At 37.2% G+C, this 12,993-nt stretch overlaps 1 protein-coding gene and 1 long non-coding RNA gene across 2 annotated transcripts; both read left to right on the top strand.

Moving 5' to 3' along the window:
• The first annotated feature begins 1,202 nt into the window (after window positions 1–1,202).
• LOC124294097 (TATA-box-binding protein-like) lies at window positions 1,203–1,890 on the top strand. The gene is made up of 2 exons (XM_046737961.1): window positions 1,203–1,774; window positions 1,866–1,890. Exons 1-2 carry the CDS (start codon window positions 1,203–1,205, stop codon window positions 1,888–1,890), a joined length of 597 nt encoding a protein of 198 aa, XP_046593917.1.
• A 1,017-nt stretch (window positions 1,891–2,907) lies between these two features.
• On the top strand, window positions 2,908–10,532 carry LOC107227883. The gene is made up of 4 exons (XR_001525732.2): window positions 2,908–4,598; window positions 6,291–6,394; window positions 9,447–9,564; window positions 9,626–10,532. It is a non-coding gene; the product is annotated as an uncharacterized LOC107227883 (long non-coding RNA).
• Window positions 10,533–12,993: the final 2,461 nt, after the last annotated feature.

Genomic DNA, 12,993 nt, shown 5'->3' with positions numbered 1-12,993 from the left:
ATTTTCATTTCAAGGAGAGATATCGATTCGAAGATGCCTTGTACAAGATCTTCTTACCGACTGGCGGAAACGTCTCCTGTGAAGTCATTCCTACTACTTCGGTTGAAATTCAACCTCAACAAACACAGGACCAATCAACTCAGGTTTCGAGTTTAATTCAAGAAATTCTTGAAACTCAGCATGAGGAACGTCTTGAATGAGAGGTAATGATGGTACAAATTAATAACTTGAAGAATCAGATCCAGGAAAATTGTTCTCGCAGGAATAGATCTCCTTCCCCTGTTGTTTTGAGAGATTTTCCAATAAATCAGGATCAGGTAACAGGTATTACCCCAAGGTCAGTGCCATTTTGCCCCTCTTTTAATAGAGCTTCAGTAGAAAATAGAGTGTGTGAGAACAGAAATCTGCAGAGATTTGAACTCCCAGAATCCTCACACGCTCTAAATTGTCATCATCAGATGAACGCTAGATCATGCCAAAATTTGGTAGATAACGTTAATAGAGACAGCATTTTTCATTCTGCCTCTAATAACAAACTTAAACCTGTAACTTTTGACGGTTCGACTTCCTGGACGGATTATGAACGTCTGTTCCAAATCATTGCTCGAATAAATAATTGGGAGCCTGCCATTAAAGCTGCTAATTTAACCAATTCTCTAAGAGGTCTAGCTTTGACTATTTTGTCTTCTCTATCGAATTCCGATAGACTTAGATTCGGAGATGAACATTTATCTAAATTATATTGTTATAAAGGGTGAAATCATCAATCACCCGTGTTATCATGATCTAGTAGTCATCTTAAACTGTAAGCTTTCATATGTCACGAAACGAATAGGGTTGCTACATCAATAAATATTGTTACATAGGGTGAAATCACCCGTTTTGCCCCCTCGTTAATGATCGAGTAGTCATCATAGATAAAAGACGTTTATAAACCTCTTATGTCTTTCAAAAGAATAAGGTTGCTGCGTCGACCAACATTATTGTAAAAACAGTCTTGTTTCAGACTTTAAACGAGAAACACATATTACGCAATTAAAGCTTTTTCACAACATTTTATTCACGCTTTTGATTTTGACTTGATAATTAAACTCGCGGATCCATATTTTATTTCCGTAACGTCAAAGAACGTTACATTGGTGTTAGAAGCGGGATCTTGAGTTTCTTTTTAATCGAGTCAATTCAGTGCGCGAACTTTAACTATGAGCAATAGTCGTATGACGCGCTCACGTCGAAGGGAAAGTGGCGGAGAAGAACCTTGCATTATGGAGAATCCGCGGGTCCCTGAAACGATTCCATCACCTTCAGTGGACCCTCATCCAACTCCTTCGACAGTCTCTCAGATTGATCTGCTGAAGATCATGTCTCAACAACAAGAAGCCGCTGAGCGTCAACAACAGCAACTTCTTCAGCTGCTTCTTGATCAAGAAGAGCAGCGAAAGCAAGAAATCGTCATTCAACAAGAACAGCGAAAAAGAGAACAAGAACAACGAGAAAGGGAAATTGCCTCTCAGTTGGAGCAGTGGAGGCTTGACAGAGAAGCTCAAGAACGATCCGAGACCAGTCTGCATGAGCTGTTCCGGACGACTGTGGCAGCTCTTCAGGCTGTTCATCAGGTGAACGGCTCAGGAGAACCGGCCGTCACCCCACGAGGTTCCAGAGTCGTTACTCCGCTTCCCTCTCCTGTTCCCTCTCCTGTTCCCTCTTCTGTTCCCGTTCCCGCTGTTCGGCAGGTCCAACATCCAGGACGGTTCCAGGATGTACGAGACTCAAGGTCTGTGCCTTTTATTAGGGGAATAGATGAATCCCCAATTGGTAGAGTAACAGTTAATAATGAGGTTGGCTTTTCCGAGCCTCTACCTCAGGTTCAACCTCGTTATTCCCATTTAAGTCAATTAAATAATACAAGATTTCCTGGGGTTGCTTCTCAAATTAACGAGAAACCTTTTTATCCTTTAAAACCGCCAATTTTTGATGGAAAGATTCCATGGGCAGATTATGAACGTCAGTTTAATACAATTGCAAAACATAACCAGTGGGACTCCGCCATGAGGACCCACAGCCTTGCCTCTTGTCTTCGAACGCCGGCTTTGAATGTTTTAACGGCATTGTCTGAGGAAGAAATTTCCGACTATGAAAAACTCTAGGGTGTGCTGTCTCTGAAGAAGCCTTGGATTCAGTCACCCATTCCTTTTTCCTGTTTCCTATGCCGGTTCTCAGAGGGAATCAGCCTTTACGTTGCCTAGGACCCAGAGTTTTTCCAGTTATGGTTTCCCGCCTCGTTGTACTCATCTGTGTTTGATTCACCGGACTATTTTTCCCTGAAGAGGAATGAATTTTCTTTTCGACGACGATCCGGATGATTTTGATGTCTTCAAATTCATGAAGATACACAACACTCAATAACACTAACCTTTATAAAACAAGGTACATAAATTTTTGAGATTATTTAACGCTCAACTATCTGCTCAAGGTTTTCTGTGGTTTACCTTGAGACTATGGGCAAATGCCAGATAATAAAAAAGGGAGTCTTTAAATTTTTAGAGCCACAGCTCCAACTCACCTTTGAGCACTGACTGCTAGATCACTTTTATAATTGTTTAACCTTTCCCGAGTCGGAACGACTCTTTTCCTCGGGGGGGAGTAGTGTTACAAAGGGTGAAATCACCCGTTTTGCCCCCTCTTTAATGATCTAGTAGTCATCATAGATAAAAGACGTTTATAAACCTCTTATGTCTTTCAAAAGAATAAGGTTGCTGCGTCGACCAACATTATTGTAAAAACAGTCTTGTTTCAGACTTAAAACGAGAAACACATATCTTGCATTAAAGCATTTTTGCAACATTTTATTCACGCTCTTGATTTCTTTTGACTTGAAAATTAAACTCGCGGATCCATATTTATTTTCCGTAACGTCAAAGTACGTTACAATATTATACACAATTAGAAAATAGACGCCAGGGTCGAGACGAAGATCTTGCTACCCGAAGTCATGAACGATTAATCCGAATTCTTTACCGGGTTGTCCAACTGAAATTCGAGAACAAATAGCTTGTGCTAGATTCATCAATGCTCTATCTGATCAAAGTCTTCAACAAATTTTAAGATTGGCTGCTCCCACTTCACTTCATCAAGCAATAATTAAAGATTTAGAAATAGAAGCGATAAATAAACAGAATCTTAGTTCCAAACATATTCGTCAAATTGAAACTCATCAACCGATAAATGAAATAAAAGAACAATGCATTGAATATCAGAATAGAAATGTTTCTTTTTCAACTTATAATTCTCAGTCACAGAATTATATTAATAATGATTCTAGAAAGCTTGAGAGGGAATGTCTTTTCTGTAAAAAGAAAGGACATACTTTTGAATTTTGCTTTTCATTACATAAATCATTTAAACAAAGAGAACAAAAAAAATTGAAAAGGAAAAATAGTGATAATAATAATAATCAAACCTGGATAAATTCCAATTCACAAAATAAATCTCAAGATGAATTTGTTATTCGTAGAGGTATTAATTCTGATCTCTATGCTAGGAACCATTAATGGAATTAATTATGGATGGATTATTGATACTGGAGCTGAAACATCTGTTATTCGTTCAGATTTAGTAAGAAATTTCCCTTTGAGTGCGTCTTCTTCAATTTTACGCATGGCAATGGGACAAACTTCCAAGGTCTTTGGCAAAATTTTTGCCGATATTGATATTGAGAAATATTTTCAAATTTCTCATGAATTTTTTGTTTCAGATATTGAGGATGAGGGGATTTTGGGAATGGATTTTTTTCAAAACATAATTGTAACTTGAATATACAGTCTTACTCTCACATCTAAAGGAATAATTATTCCATTTCTTACAGTAAATACTGCAAATTCTAATCAATCAAATCAAGACTCTGCTTCTTTAATAAGAGGAATAAAAGAGATTCCAGACTTTCTCAACGACCTTTACGAAAAATCCTCAGAAAAATTAGATTCAATTCAAGAAAATCAATTGAAAGATTTACTCTTAGAATTTCGTGAAGCATTTGCTAACGGAAAAAATGATTTGGGACGGTGTTCGTTGGCCGAACATAAGATCAATGTTGGAAATATACTATTGACTTACAAAGTGGATATTGGCAAGTTCAAATGCATCCTGAGGATAGAGAAAAGACGGCATTGGTGACTGGGCTTGGAGGACTTTGGCAATTTAAAGTTATGCTTTTTGGTTTATGAAATGCTCCTGCTACTTTTGAAAGATTAATGAAAATAGTTCTTAATGATTTAACAGGATGTGCAGTTCTTAATGGATTTTTTCGAATTCTACCATCCCTATCTCTTGGTCTTCTCGTTTTGGTCCCAATTATTTGGTTCATGGTTCTACCAACTGTGGTTTCCCACGTCTGGATCTCTTTTATTCTTTTCATCTATACCCATTCTACCGAGCCGTTTTTGTGGAATTTCTCCGTTGGAAATCTTCTTTCAAGATTAGCCAAAATTAAACCTGTTTCTGAGAAGCAGATGGCATCATTCTTTCAATTTTATTCAATGGATTGGTCACTGACTTTGGCGATGCATATTTCACATTCCCCGAGGAGAAGACGGAAATTGGTACTCGTACTGTCTTCTCAAGGTTTTGTTGTGGTTTTTTCTTTGAGAGGGAAGGCAAATGCCAGACAGAATCGGGGGGATTTTTATCATTTTCGAGCCACAGCTCAAATCTCCCGGAGAGAAGAGGGAAGAGAGTACCCAACTCCAATATTAAAAATTTAACTTATTAAAACGTGTTATGTTATTCTCATGTCAGTTTTATAATTATGAATCTAAAAAAAAAAATTTTTTTGAGTAGGGACGACTCAACTTCAGGGAGGGGGGGAGGGGGGGAGTGTTACGAAGGAACCTTTTCACCCTGTAGGATTAAACAAGGGAATATTACGAAAAGATGAATTACTTGGTTGCTGCGTCAACTGATATTATTGTGAAAACAGTCTTGTGCTAGACACAGATTGGAATTGACCTATTTCTCTTGAATATACCGTTTTAAAATAATTTCCTCACGAGTTTTCACTACTCTTTATAATCGGAGAACCCTTTTACTTTAATAGTAACAGTTGTTACAATATATAAAAGACGCATAATAGCTATCACATGTTATCAAATGAATTCGGCTGCTACATCAAACAGTATTATTGTAAACACAGTCCTGTTTCAGACTTCAAACCGTAAACACGCATTGCCAATAAAAGCATTTTTCTTATTTATTTATTTACGCCTGTTTGACCAGTTCCTTCCGCTCAACGACCCTCAGTGTTTTCTCTAGTAACTCCCGAGAGAGTTGTAATACTTTATGCGATCGAAATTTTAAACAAACCTTACGTTACAGTATGTTTCAGTATAGTGACTCCTGCCGCAAATTGAGTAATAATGAGAAAAAAAAAACATTAACAAAATTTTTTAATAAATATAATAATAAATAACCGAGGAAAACAAAATGGATATTTAATTCAGCTAACTTATTGAAAAATTCTCAATTACGATACAGATAATATCGTATAAATTCACAGGTTTCTATTGTAAAATGTACTGGCCACGTAGCCACAAGTGGTATAAGAATCATATTGCAATTCATAATATCCTGAAATATGTAATTATTATGTGACTTTGTACCGACAAATATTAAACAAATTGAATTGTTACATGATGGGATTTGGATGAAGTTCATTATTTTTCGATTTACGTATTATTTGGCTTGTTATTATCATTCATTTCATACACTCAGATTTGAGATTTTTTCACCTTAATAACGTGAAAAAATTTGAATAAATATGTAGGACAAGTGTAAGGAAAAATTGACAAATCGTTTAAAAAATTATTACTTTTCAGTAATATTGCGGAGAAATTAAATTAAAAAAATTGGAAACCAAGATCAAGGGAAAGTTCAGGCTCAGGCACTGTATAAAAAAATTTATGCTGATTATTTTAGGACGGACCACCCACAATCATAGATCTCACTTCGGCAACGCATGGCAAAGAAAGTTACATTGGGTAGTTCAAATTTACCCCAAAAATTAATAAATCAAACTTGAAAAATATGAAATGAATTTTTTTTAAAAATAATCTTCAATTTTATTAAATAACTGACGACAGATTAGACCAACATTAAGCATTATGTAATACGAGGATGTGGAACAGGCCGATAATTATGAGTATTAAAAAAGGAATAGGAGAAAGTAAATTAATATAAAATGTTCACGCAGTTTGGATATCGTGAAAAAATGACAATTCATGAACTGTTGATTTTAGCGTGAAAGAGGAATTGGAGTCAAGGTGATCGGTGATGGAAATTGTCTCTTCATCTCGTTATCGATTGCCTTTTCAATGCACAAGAGAGACACGGCAATGCCGGGGTAAGCAATTATACACACATAAAACGTCATTGACAAAAATTTAAAAGAATTGCATTATTGGCGGTGAGTCATATCGTAACGAAGGTGTGTTCACACCCCTTATACACCCTGACACGACCGATGCTGATATAATATTGATCAAATGTTTAATCATTTGTCTAATGTAGTCAGTCTGCAGACACGTATACAGGAGCACTTCGTGCCTAAATAAATCCGCTTTTCGCATATTATTCTTTTTTTGTGAGACATTTATTCTCGTGGACGCAATTCAAGATTGCCCTTTATTCTATAACATGCATGTAATAAAATCCATAAATTACTGGTTGCTGTGACAACCTAGATGATTGTAAGAATAAACAGTCAAGCTTTCCAGATTTGGAAAGGAGTACACGTATTTCAACGCATTTTGCAAAACATTACATCATTTAACGCCATAAAGTAAAATAAAATCGTGACAAGCTTAATTAAATCACATAAACGTTACGCGTATCGTACGAGGAAATCTGGGCCTACATACGAGTGATGTAGAGCACACCGTACGTACTTGCATTAATTCTCAAAATGGGTTTACCCGACGGGACATTCACATGCAAAACACGTTATTTTTCCAAGGGAAACCATCCGTGAAAAGTTGAAAATCTCATAAATTTACACGAGATTGTACCTTTTTCCACACGAATAACAAATCTACATGGCTATCCATGAAATGTAGGGAATTAACTGATCATTTGTTTATTCACGTATGGTTGTTCAGGCAACAGTTATTGTTGTAAAAACAATTAAGTCTCATGACTTTGACCCGAAAAAAATTTACTTGACCCAATGACGTCAAGTACTACATGAAATACTATTGGGGAAAATCGTAAATCTAACAAGTTCACTTTGCTTTTAGGATTACATATTACGTGACGTAAATATTGCTATTCAGGTACGTGTTAATTACTGTATAAATATGTCTGATCGTGGGATAAGTTTGGATAAGTTTGCTTTCGAAACATACTGCTATTTCAGGCAAAAAAAGTTGATTAAATTACTCTTAACTTGAAATTTCCATACCTCCAGAATCCTTAAGAATCGAAAGAAACTATCAAGAATTTTTTTTGAGTCACATGAAATCGAGTCAGGTAATTTCAGAATCATTCGGAAGCAATCAGAATCTAGAGGAAACCTCATGAAATCCCAGGGAATCAGGGGGAATCATGAGAAATCAGGGGAAGTCACATGAAATCGCCACTCGGGTTTTCATATGTTAACTGAAATCACTATATCAGTGATTTCTCAGTGATTTCATCTAATACCGAACTATTTAACCGATTTTTAAGACTTGATCATACGCTAACCGAATTCAGCTATGTGATAATGAAAATAAAAATAAAAATATACGATCCCACGGTCATCAAAAATCAATAACAAATTGTCTATAAAACGCGAATGAGCGAATGAATGTGAATTGAAAAAACTGACCTCGTGGCTTGTACACAAACCAAATTTTCGTTGCAGGAGATCGAAGATAAACGCCTACGCGTTCGGTCCTCGTTAATCAGTTTGCGTAGCGTCGCATCTCGGAAAAATGTTCGTCTCTCTGGTGTTGCGTTGTGTTCGAAGCTCGCGGAACATTTCAATCATCAGGTCGATGAGTCTGGCTGAATCATCGGGCTCTCACCGTCCTTGCCTTCCTCTCGTAATCACCACTTCATATTCGGGATCAACCAACCATAGAATTTAATTATGGCATAAATCACGAAATCAGCATTACTTCTGGCGTATTTGAAATAGGCAAGAGGAAAAATTACGAGCCAAGCCGTTTAATTTGGACACTCGTAAACACGTCTTTACTCTTAAATATCTCGTGAAGAACTGTTTTTCTTCACAACTGTTTATCACCTAGATACGTGTTCCTTTTATTTCGTTTATTGTTAGTCTTCTGTCAAGTATTTTTAATGGGCCATGTATCGCATATACTGGGAGACCGTAATTTTAGAAATCACACACCGTAATATTGTTCATTGTGGAACGCCATTTAATAAGCATTACGTTAATTAAGCTACATCGAAGGGGAGGGGCAAACTATTAACGTAGTATTATAGTTATGTCGGATTGTTTCATCGGTTCGACAAAATATGATTTCAAATGTGCAAAATAGAAATAAAATGTTTGCATCAAGAATGAATATATGGCGCAGTCTCCATGAGTCCAACAAACAGAATCTTCATAGATTAGGAAATCTATCCTTTTGGGAGGTGATTCCATTTATTTGTGGGCCATATTACTGATATCGATAGAACCTGGTTAAAAAGTTGGCTATACTAAGAAAAATTATTTTCCACTGCACTTTGCAATGCTATAGGTCATATGTTATTTATTTAATTTTTTTAATAGAACGGCCATTTTTACAGCAAAATATTGAAATGTATTTTTGTGACTCGATCGGGCAAACGCGTGCCACATTTATTTTACATTGGTTTTGCAATTCGCGTTAAACTTTCTTGTTTTTTAAATTCACGTAGGTATATCGATTATTTGGATCTTGAATGGAATTCTGATGGCATACATTCGGAATCCATCTATATTTCATACTTTCATTTGTATACATACAATTCTTTTAAAACGTGTTCGTAATCTTATTTGCATTTCATGGATTACTTCGGTTTGCGTAGAAAGGGACTAATTTGTGATATGACTTGGTAAGACGGTGTTTACTGGCTCATTGAGTGAAATATCCAAGCTCGTCGCAAAGCCTCGCTTCGACGAATGAAAACTTGGACGGTGATTGGGAAAACGTAATTATTTCGGACCAAGCTTCTTTTCGAGCACGTTCTCCCATCAATCACAGCTCGACTAGCCACGCCAATAAGCTAACATAGCGAACCGTGAAACACACAAAAAACTAAAGATTTTCTTCGTAATTTCTCTACTGTTAGACCCACGCTCATTCAAATGTGTTTTCCGTATTTCTGAGGGCTTAAGTAGCCCAGAAAGGGTCTAGCAAATCGATTCTAAGACTGAACAGTTTTTGCTCAAAAAAGTAAGGCTAACCCCTTTGGATTTTCAGTGACATTTTTGAGGATTTTGGATGATTCTGGGATTCATTCTTTGATGAACTACCTACGTTGACGTAATTTTGCAAGATGAATCGATTGAGCGCAGTAAAAGTTCGCTGCGAACAACAGGTGAGGACAACCAACGAAATTTTTTAGTATTCTTTCGGCTGTTGGTTCAACGCTGTTTCAGATGTCTTCTTCGTACTTATAACGGCCCATCCAGTCCAATAAAAGCCGTACAAAAAGATACCAGACGGAAAAATTTCTGGGTCCAGAAAGAGCAAAAGAAGCAAAGCCAACTTTCTCAATAGTGGATCAAAATTTACGACCAAAATACATAAAATTTGCACAGGGTTTTCAAACAGGTTAAAAAGTAAAATCGTAAATTTGTATTTTTATGTTTATTCAATAAGCCTTAATTCTAAAACAAGTGTTTGTGCGTCAGTGTGTAGTAATTTAACTAGTTACCAAATAGCACAAAAATAGAAGACCAGAAGGAATTTGAAAGTATAATTGAACATTAAATAATAATTCTGATTATCTGGGAAAAACTAGATCTAATTTTACTTAGAAATAAAAAGTTAGATCTTATCAAAAACTACAAACGCCTAATAAGCGACAAAGACCTAAGCGATAGTAAGAAATCCTTTTCCTTAATCCTTTATCCGGCGATAGTTAGCCTTGATACTAGCTCATGAGAATACGTGAACTTTATGACTTCATTATGGTGTAAAAGAACATTAGCCCAAATCTACGATGCGCTTGTCCCCTAAGTCGAGTTTCAGCAGGTAACGGACCTAGAACGCAGAAACTACGAAGATCTTGTCCCCGAAGTCGAGTTTCACCAGGTAACGGAGCTGGAGCGCGGAAACTACGAAGCGCTTGTCCTGGAAGTCGAGCTGCATCAGGAGCGCAGGATCAGGAGGTACAGAACCCGGTACTCGAAATCTGCGGAGCGCGATTCTCATCCGTCCGCTCTACTGCGTGGTTGTTTCCGGACTGTGGAATTCAGCTAGTTGATTTTCGTCTCTATAGATCGATGACGAGTATTATACGTGTATAGCCGTATTGTTATAGATAATTTAGTTTGTCTCCTGGAAAATTATCAAATTTACAGTATGCATGACGTATTAATCGTAAATGGATCATATATATTAATATCGTACATGGACCGCATATACATATACACTTTTTGGTCTCTGCATTATTATGACATCTGATCTATCATTATATATCATCCACGTATACATACTTTTCCCGGGTACCTATACTTTAATTAGATCGGGCCAAGTACTGGCTTGGGCTTACCATGGCGAAGACTGTGTTACTCGGAAAGCGAATGCAGCCAGCATCATGTCGGAATCGGTAACTCTCTGATGTTCTGCAATAAGTTCTCAACTCTACCCTTGGAACATCTGAGGGAGCGCAGGCGCACGACGATTTTCGGTTGTCACACCAAAGCCCATTGGGGCAACTGTCTTTATATTCCTCAGTCAAGGTATTCTTCAGTCAACGGATAATAAACGTACAGTGATTTTCAAATCTGGCTCGTCGTTGATCACGGGCTCAAGTAAGCGACGTTACCAAATATTCGCACGCCTACAAGCAAACGCGTTCGGTGTACGTTCTCGTTGGTTTATCGTGAAATATTTCTTCAGAATTTCCGAGAACCCTCGTTTTTTTTTGTCACCTATAGAATTCTGATATTTCATACTACGTATACATCGGTTTTTGTGTAAGTCGTAACTCGTTAAAGGTAAAAAAACCTTCAACTGCATTTTTGACAATGATAGATCGGCCGTAACCCCCGTTTTATAAAAGTTCATTCTCATCGTTTTTCAACATAATTTATTTCTGTTATGTGCCCGATAACTAACCCCTAAATTTCGGACACTTGGACTACTTCACTTTGTGAACAATATACCAAATCTTAGAAACTCTCCTGAGTCAGTCGATTACCGGAAAAACCACTTTAAGCTTACTCTTAATGCGCTGCGATCAACAGATAAAAAGTTACAGCCAAAAAACAGAAGATTTCACTTCGAACTTTTCTGCTGTTGGTTCCACGCTCTTTTCGATGCGTAAAACTGTCGGCTCCGAATATGAAGATGAGAGTTAGGCGAGTCCCTTTGCATTTTTGACGAAAATTTTCGCGATTTTGAAAAGTGCTGCAATAATATCTTTCATACACTATTCCGACGTAATTTTGCGAGAGAAATCGATTGGGCGCAGTCTCAATACGCTGCGATCAACGCATCAAAAGTTATAGCCAAAAAACGAAACCCTGTGATTTCGACATTTTTCAGCAGATGCTTTTTCCTTCCGTAGTTTCTCTCCTGTTCATCCCACGCTGTTTTCACTGCGTTATCTGAGTTCCTAGGGGTCCAATTGGTCAGAAAAGGGTCACACAAATCGAATCGGAGACCAAAAATTTTTCGCCCAAAAGCAGCAAGGCTTACCCCTTTGTATTTTTGGCGAAAATTTTCGCGATTTTGAAAAGTGCTGGAATAATATCTTTCATACACTATTCCGACTTAATTTTGCGAGAGAAATCGATTGGGCGCAGTCCCAATACGCTGCGATCAACGCATCAAAAGTTACAGCCAAAAAACAAAACCTGTGATTATATGAATGCTTACGTAATGTTTTTGATGCATTCTTATACTGAAAATATTTATTGCTATTCCAGGTACAACCCGAGGTGGTTATCGGTGGTTGTTCGAAGTGGTTGGCGATTGTTGGAGGTGGTCGGAGGTGGACGAGGCGGAGGACGAACTGAACTGAGTCTCAAAGCCCTGTTGACATAAAAGCAGCTATTCGATAGAAATTATAGTTTATAGTTTACACAGCCCATTGCATGATATTTCATTATAAGTACATATGTTTCAATGTATTTAGGAATAATTTATCAAATATACAGAGGTCATGTGCAAATAATAAATGAATTCGACCGCAGTTTGATGTATTTATTAGACTTTTAACAATAAATTTAAGCTTTGTTACTTCTTTTATTTTATTATGGATAATCAAAAACATTTCCGACTAATCGTGCTGTAGAAGCATGGGGATTGAACCAAACGTAGCAAAAGATTAGAAACAGTGTATGTAGAGTACGGGTATTTTTCTCATAATGCAAATAGAATAGAATACCACGCCTTGCGAATTAGCTTTCCAGTCAGAGATGAATGATGAATTTTACGGACTGCATTATCGTTGTTGAATACTCTACGCCTCATGGGAAACGAAAATCTGTAACGATAAAATTGATGCACCGGATCATCGTCGACCTTAACTTTTGAAATGTCCTACCATTTTCGAACACCTCCTACCTCCCCCTGCCACCTCCGACCATCAATGGCCACTTTCGACCACCCCCTATCACCTTCTGCCAGCGCCGACCACCTCCTAACATTTCCGAACACCTCCAACCATCCTATTTAGCTATATTACCAGATTAGCTATGATATGAAAAGAGAAGAATTATTCATTTCGAAATGGGATTCTATTCGACGCGCGCTCGATGTATTCCATAACATTAGTATTCATAATTATTCCAAC

The sequence above is a fragment of the Neodiprion lecontei genome, chromosome 4 (assembly GCF_021901455.1).
Source record: "Neodiprion lecontei isolate iyNeoLeco1 chromosome 4, iyNeoLeco1.1, whole genome shotgun sequence".
Classification (NCBI taxonomy): Eukaryota; Metazoa; Arthropoda; class Insecta; order Hymenoptera; family Diprionidae; genus Neodiprion; species Neodiprion lecontei.
Note: the sequence above shows the minus strand (reverse complement) of the source record. Positions and strands in the feature narration are given on the sequence as shown.